This window comes from Nothoprocta perdicaria, unplaced genomic scaffold (assembly GCF_003342845.1).
Source record: "Nothoprocta perdicaria isolate Ctin4 unplaced genomic scaffold, notPer1 scaffold_53, whole genome shotgun sequence".
Taxonomy (NCBI): Eukaryota; Metazoa; Chordata; class Aves; order Tinamiformes; family Tinamidae; genus Nothoprocta; species Nothoprocta perdicaria.
In genome coordinates, this window is record NW_020455788.1 from 2,006,942 (window position 1) to 2,014,270 (window position 7,329).

At 50.2% G+C, this 7,329-nt stretch overlaps 1 protein-coding gene and 1 long non-coding RNA gene across 3 annotated transcripts in view; both read right to left on the minus strand.

Annotated features, from left to right (window-relative positions):
* Positions 1-607, minus strand: part of GTF2A1 (general transcription factor IIA subunit 1) — a 24,817-nt gene extending 24,210 nt beyond the window's left edge. The window contains exon 1 of one of the 2 annotated variants that reach the window (XM_026048278.1): positions 570-607. Coding sequence is in view for 1 of the 2 variants with exons in the window: in XM_026048276.1 (XP_025904061.1) it covers positions 186-215 (30 nt within the window). In the remaining variant the exon portion in view is untranslated. Of the gene's footprint in view, positions 1-185; positions 474-569 lie in introns of those variants that run through there. The other variant, XM_026048276.1, reaches the window with a different exon arrangement.
* Positions 608-4,491: 3,884 nt separating this feature from the next.
* On the minus strand, positions 4,492-6,773 carry LOC112954994. Its single transcript, XR_003250813.1, has 3 exons — positions 6,649-6,773; positions 6,440-6,569; positions 4,492-4,917 (listed from the first exon to the last, which is right to left on the minus strand). It is a non-coding gene; the product is annotated as an uncharacterized LOC112954994 (long non-coding RNA).
* Between the last annotated feature and the right edge of the window lie 556 nt (positions 6,774-7,329).

Sequence of the window (7,329 nt, forward strand, 5' to 3'; positions counted from 1 at the left end):
CCGCCGCCGCGCTGCCCCTTCCCGCCGCCGCGGGGGAGGAAGAGAGACAGAGAGAGAAAGAGACGGGACCGTCCGAGGCGGCGGCGGGCGGGAAGCGGCGCGGGGGAGGGGGCAGGAGCCCCGCGGGCCCCCTGCGCTGCCTGCGCTGCCGCCGGGCCCCCCTCGCCCCCCTCGCCGGTCCTTACCACGGGGTTTGTGTTAGCCGAGCTCGCCATGTCCCGAGCCCCCCGGGACGCCCCCAACCGCGGCGGGGGGAGTCGCCCCTAAAACAATAAACCTGCCCGGCTGCGTCTCCCCCCAGAACCGCGCGCCTCCCGCCCCGGCTCACGGGCAGCCCCGCGGCCTGGCCCGGCCTCGCTCGCCGGCCCTGGGGCTGCAGCCGCCGCCGCCAGCCGCCCGCTCTGCCCGCGTCGCCCCTTTATATAGCGAGAGCCGAGCAGCTGCGCGAGCGGCCAGGGCGAGCGGGGGACGCGGGCGGGGGGGGCAGCAGGCACCGCGAGAGCCTGCGCGAGAGCGCGCCGCGCCGCCCGCGTCACGTGGCGCGCCCGCCCCGCCGCCATGACACCTACCGAGGCGGAAGAGCCCGCCCGCGGAGGGGCACCGCGACGCCTTCCCGATGGCGCCGCGCGTACCGAGGCGGAAGTCCCTGCGAGGTGCCGCCCACCCCCGCCGCGTGACGTTGCCGCGCCGCGCGCTGTGGCAGGGCGGGCTTCGCGGCGCCGTGAGGCGGCCGTTAACCGCCGCCCGGGCTCCCTGCCGATGGCGGCCCAGCAGCCCCGGCAGCCGGGCCCCGCGGGCAGAAGCCCCTCCGTTTGTCGCAGCAGTCTGCGCCCTGGGCACTGGCAGAAACCCTCAGCCTAGCGCTTGGGGCCAGAAACGGCCCTCCCTGCCCCGCCAAGGACACGTCCTGAGCCCAGCAGCCCCTGTGGGTGCTAGTGCTCAGGGCCACAGCCGGTTAAAGGAAGGACCCCTAGGCCTAGGGCCTGGTTCTGGTAGCTGCAGGCCTCAGAGTGCTTCCCAGCCCCGGGACACCCTTAAAGCTGGTGGTAGGAAAAGCCTAGGCTCCACCAAGGAAACGGGCACCGTTCTCCRTCAAGGACCCACAAACCATCTTGAGATGGCAGAAGTGCTTCCTTTGGCGGAGCGTGGCAGAGCCAGTGGCTCCAGAATCTCCCAACTGCCCGAGGAGCTGCCAGAGCCAATTCCATTGGCATACCTCCCCCATTCCCATGCTGCACTGCCTCTTCTTCCCGTCTTTATTGCCCCTTCTCCCTGGCAATCTCCAGGATATAAAATACAGGAAAATCCTGACAGCTGTGAATGTTATTAAACCAGAGTTAGGTCCACCACTGCCATCTTCACTCAATCTTTCTTTGTGCAGATTTTGAACCCAGCTCATTCCATAGATGATGAGCGATGTAAACCCACTCAAACATAAAGTAATGCTAAATTCTGGCTTCACATCAGAGCACAGCACGTTAAACTTCTGAATAAAGACTGACACAGTCTAAATCTGCTACGTTACCTTCAACGTAAGGTCTATTCAGTAAGTATCAAGTCAGAGAACTTCTGTCTGGTGTCCTTGGATAGGCAGGAACGTATTGGCCATACAAATACCTTCCCCTCTCCTCCTGTCCTTCTAAATCCTTCAGCTCTGCATTAAGGAATGCCTCCTCTCCTGTCCAAAATGCATAGGGACGTCTGTATAGGGACATGACTGATGTACAGTGGGCCARCGGATGAACCCGCTCCTCACTGTGTTTTCTGTTGGGGCCCGGGCAGAAAAATAGCCTGGACCTGAGTGCTAGCAGAGTTGGGGAAGTTTTATCTTACTCTGCTGTCTGTTCCGCCTTTTTGCTGGGCCTTTCCAGTCCCACAGCTGAAGTAACAGGATTCAAGAGATTCTACTTCCTCAGCAACCATAGTTTGTGACTTAACATTAGCTAAACCATGAATGAACTATAAGGACCAAAATAGCATTGCTTTAATACCTCCTATCAARAATGGTGTTTCACAAACAGTTCATAAATTGGGCTGGTAAATTGTGCGTTTTTCATAACCGAAGTAACTACCCAACAGTTACGGCAGACCTGAAGATGAGGTTTCAGTGAAGCRACATTTATTTCCTCACAGCTGGGACAGGCTACGTTCACATGCAGCTCATGCTGCTGAAGCCCTTGGCAGCGACGGCCGTGCCCCCAGCAGTGAATCACACTGCCATTCGTAGCCTTTCTCTTTCCAGGATCAGGCACTGGGAAGCTATGCTTCCCTTCCCTGGATAGGCCCTAACTCAGCCTGGTTTTGAGCGTGGCTCTGAGGTACTCAAAAATTCCCAGTGAGCAGCACTGGTTCAGTGAGGTGTCAAACTCCTTTTGGAGCAGGTACGTAGCTGAGGAGACTATGCTCCAAGATTAGACCTGAGATAGGGCTTAGCCCTGCCACAGTTTCCCAGGCACCAGTGATATCAAGGGTATATCTGCTAACTCCAGAGTACCTGTAAAAATGTTGCTCTATTCAAAATCAAGGCCTCATATAATACGTATAAGTACATGAAGGGGAAATGTAGGGAGGAAGGGGCCAAGCTCTTCTCAGTGGTGGCCAGTGACAGGACAAGGGGTAATAATGTGTGTAAGTTGCAACACAGGCAGTTCCATCTCCACATGAGGAGGAGCTTCTTTACTGTGAGGGTGACAGAGCCCTGGCACAGGCTGCCCAGGGAGGTTGTGGAGTCTCCTTCTCTAGACGTCTTCAAAACCCACCTGGATGCCACCCTGTGCCCCGTGCTCTGGGTGTCCCTGCTGGAGCAGGGGGGTCRGACTAGGTGATCTCCAGAGGTCCCTTCCAAGCCCAAGCGTTCTGTGAGTCTGTGAGTCTGTGATAAGAAATGCCCTAGAAATGCCCTACCCAGTCAGGCAGCACTCCAGCTAATTCAGTGGCAATAAGATTTGCCACTTAGGGAGAACGGGGCAGTTTCTGAGGTCTGTTCACCTCTGTGYTTCCCCAGTAGCCACAGCAGTCCCGTCTCGCTCATGGAGAAGGATTCTTTTTCATTTGGCACTTCTCTTCGGATTATAACAACTCCGACTATAATAAACTGGATGCATAAACTTATAGAGAGCATAATCACCAAAATTAACTGTGTTTATCCACTAGCATTTGGTTTTGTTTGCCAGTTGGGAGCAGATCATATTAAGTTTGTATGTTATCCCGTCTCCTTTCTCCCAAAGGTTTCTGTCCTTGCCAGATCAGCCTGATTTTGCCAAATTTAGTAGTAGCACAAGTTTTACTGTTAATTAGACATCTCTGTTAGCTGCTGTACTGTCTAGACAGGAACATCATGACGATATCATGGCATTCTATCAGTTTTACCTGGTGTGAAGATGACAACCTTGGCCCTCCTTCAGTGCAGAAATGGTGCCAAAGCTGGAAGAGCACCGTAGTGCTGCAGCTCAGTCAATCAATAATCCATGGTTTGGTGACATTCACTAAAACAAATCAGTCCCAAACACAATTCTAGGGAATGATCAAGAAGCTACCAAGTGTTTAGGATGAAGGAGCCCAGTTTCACAGCCCGGTGAGGGTTGTGAACGCAAAGGTACCCGGGCTCTCCTCAGTGCCCTGGGTAAGTCTTGATACCATCTTTAGTATTAAGTCAAAATATATTGGGGAAGTGCAGGGTTTCCTTGGCTCACCTGGAGGAAAATTAAAATGATGTTCTGTCCCCTGAGAAGCGACAATGAATGAACCTGATCTCATAGGCCTGGAGGATCAGTATCAGATTGCTCTGATTTTCCTTTGAACTGTTGGAGTAACTAGTATGAGGTGTCGCTGAAACGGTGGTTTATGATTTCTTACTTCTGGAAACATCTGATAAACTCGTTAGTAATGTCACCAGATTTCTCCCAGAGCTTATTTAGGCGAGCAAAACAAACAGAAATCAGGAGAGCAAATCTGCGGTACAGATGATGAGCCCTGGGTCTTGTCCACGCTGCCTTTTTTACACCCCTGTAGTTGTGCAGGGAAAGTCTTCCACTAAGGACCCRACAGCAACACACATTTTCCAGCCAATATATTATACCGGCCCACCAAATACAAGCCCCTTTCAGAACACTTCTCAGACTGGAGGCGGGTTTGGCGACATGTTAATAATATTGGGAAGGGGTGTAGGCTCTCTGCCTACAGGACAGTTTACCAAAAGAATGGTGAGTTACATCTAACATCAAATCGCAGCTGTACATGTTATAAGCAGAAAAGAGGAGCACAGATGGAAGCAGCTCAGTGCAGAAAACTTAACTGGGGAAAAAAATCATGCTTGGAGATATGCTCCAATATATGTTCAGAGCTTATAGTTACCTGTATGTTTACCTCTATTTTTGCTTACGCTCACTGTACCCAAAACAAAATGTGGCCTTTGTTACGCYCCTCGTAACCTCGGACGGACAAAGGCAGAGAGRGAGACCCAAGTAAGCGAGATATTTTTATTACCAGCTAGCTGGGGTCCAAGGCTYACCCTAGAAGGGGGTCTTGCCAGGGACCCCAAGGCATCTGCACGAGAGGTTTTTATACATTTTAAAGTAGGGATATAAAATCATTAACCCCCCCCCTTATGCTGTTTTGTCCTTTCGGGATTGGCTGTTCTTTGTTCCAACACCTGCTTCTTTATCTTACTCTTTGAATTTTTTTCCCAAACTGTCCAAGTGTGGGGGTATCCTTTATGAAGTCCTTGATGTATGTTATCGAGGCTCCAAACTGCTCAAGTGTGATTTTTGTTATCTGTCCAAGTGTGGGTGGATGATTTAGGGGTGTCCTTGATGCATGTTATCGATGCTCATGATTTAGGATCTTCCAATTAGCCCAAGTGTGGGTGGTTTGTCCTTCAACCTTAAATAAAACTTAGAAGTTGTTAATGAAGTGACCCTAGAAAGCAGGGGAAGAGAAAAGAAAAAAAAAAAAAAAAGTTGCCCAAACCAGAATTCTAAGCATTAATTTCTGTCTGGAGCAAATAAATGGATACATCATATAAAAACTTCTCTGGATACAACCAGCACTTGAGAATTAGAAAGGATGTTGGCAAATGGGAGAGCTTATGCAACATTAGTTATTAGGCAGTGATGAGGGGTGCCATAAATATTCTTTAACTAAAAGCCAGGAAAAAAAAAAAAAGAGCAATATTCTCCTCCTAATGGCCTGCACTATGTAATCTGGTAGCTAAAGCAAAAGCCTGTTGGATTCCTATGGCCTTAAGTAGTAGAGTTCCTTTAGGAAAAAAAMCCACAATTGCAAAACAGAGTTTTGCCTCTATATTGTTTGAAGGCATCTCTTGTTTTGTTTTGTTTTGTTTTCCAAAAGGAAAAAGAAAAGCCTGGCTTTGCTGTCCTGCAGGAGCCGCGGCCTGGCGCCGCCGGCTTTGCCCAAGCAGGTACGGCAGCTCCGGGGCCTCGCGCACCGCCCCACGGCAGCCCCTGCGGAGCCAACCCCGCGCTCCAGAGCAGGGGCTTCAGAGACCTTTGGAGGGAGGTGTTAACATTTCAGCAAAACCACCCTTGACGATTAGACCAGGTAAAGCCCTCCTAGGAGTTTTCTGCACATAACATTTTTCTTTCTTGATTGAACTTTCACAGTGTCCTGCTTTCAGTAGGCCTTGCCCCGTGTTCACCAAGTGCTGACTCAAGAAAAGTAGGAAACTTGGGGAGTTTTGCTTTAATACTGACTGAGAGACTGTTTGCTGTTAGAATGACAGTTTCTCCATTTGAGAACAGCTTGTATTTAAGTTTCTCATTAGGGCACTCTTAAATGGGACAATAAAACCATATACTTAATAGCACAGGCTAAGGTGTAGGTGACACAATAGCAGTAGCAGGCAGATACAGAAGGTCTCCGACCCATGCTCTCAACTGGCAACTTCCCAGAATGACGAGTTACACACCTAGCTTTCAACTTCAGCAGCACACACATCTTATTGTAGCTAACTTGAAAAATACTTTTTTTTTTTTTTTTTTTTTTTTAAATCTGTATTGGAAAGCGCCCTTCCCAACTCCAAACAAAATACGACAGAAATTGAATCTTCATGACAGGTTCTGCTAGCAGATGAGCAGCTCCTACAGTTCTTCTGGTACTCCCATCTCCAAAAGCCATGGCCTCACTGCTTGGGCTTTAAAGACCACTTAAGGAACCATACCGTAAAATCCAGAGGCCCGTACACTCACTAGATCTCCTAATGTCACCACTGTCTAATGCTGGAGCTCCTCTTCTCATCATTAGGACTTCTCTTTTGGCAGGACCACAGTCTCCTCTCTATTTTAGCACAGACTATATACCATTTTCTGCACATTTCTGCAAAAAATCTTTTTCCCCTATGACTAGTCCTCCCTCCCTCCTCTCCTTAGGAAGGGTCTCCGTAGCCCACACATGACCCATGGCACATGCACATCCCGCACACCTGGACATCATGCCACGTCTGAGCTGGACGTCTGTGTCTGAGCGGTCACAGCCGGAGGAGGCAACAGCTCCTCTCCAGGCTGCTGCCGTGGGGGCGTCCCTCCTCAGCAGGGTTCTGCTAGCGCAGGTTTCTGTAACAGAGGTTGTCCCTTTCACGTACCTGGTTGACCAAACTATGTTGACAGAAGTTTGCAAAGGCAAAACACTGACTCCCTTGTTCCTGAGAACACGGTGTTGAGCGGCAATGGGAATTTTGGATATTCATGCTTCCGATGCCGCTGTCTGCTCATTCCAGCCCTGTGCCCTGCTGCTCCTCGGCTTCCCCAGTTGTTCTAGTTCCTTCTAGAGCTGCCTTTTTCTATCTTTTTTTTTTTTTTCCTTCTCCTTTTCTGGCTAATTTTTAACCTCTATCAGTTCCCAGATCTGGTTCATAGGGCAATCCCGCAAAAGAGGAGCGAGTGCAAGGGAGGGAGCAGAGGAGGGAATGCTTCAAAGTCACGTTGTTGCCAAACACTTTGTCCTGTAGAGAGGTCTCCAGTGTTCTTTTTATGGAGGAATTGGCTGTTACCAAAACGCACATCCCACTTGCAAGCTGCAACGCTTGCGCTGGGGAGTTTACTGGTCTGAGGGCAGAGACCARCTCTTTATTGTCTGCATGTCTGTACATGCTGGGCATTCTGCCTAGGTTTCTACAGAGTTAATAAATCGTAATTTGAATACAATTATGTGACTTAAATAGCTGAAAAAAGCCCCCAAAATTCTGAAGGCTGGAGCTTATAAACCAAGGTGCGAGCTAAAGGACTGCCTTCGAGTCACTTGTTCTGCCAGTACAACCATGCTGAAGTGCTTTTTAAGCGGTAAGATTGATCACTTGAACTGCGACTGTTATGA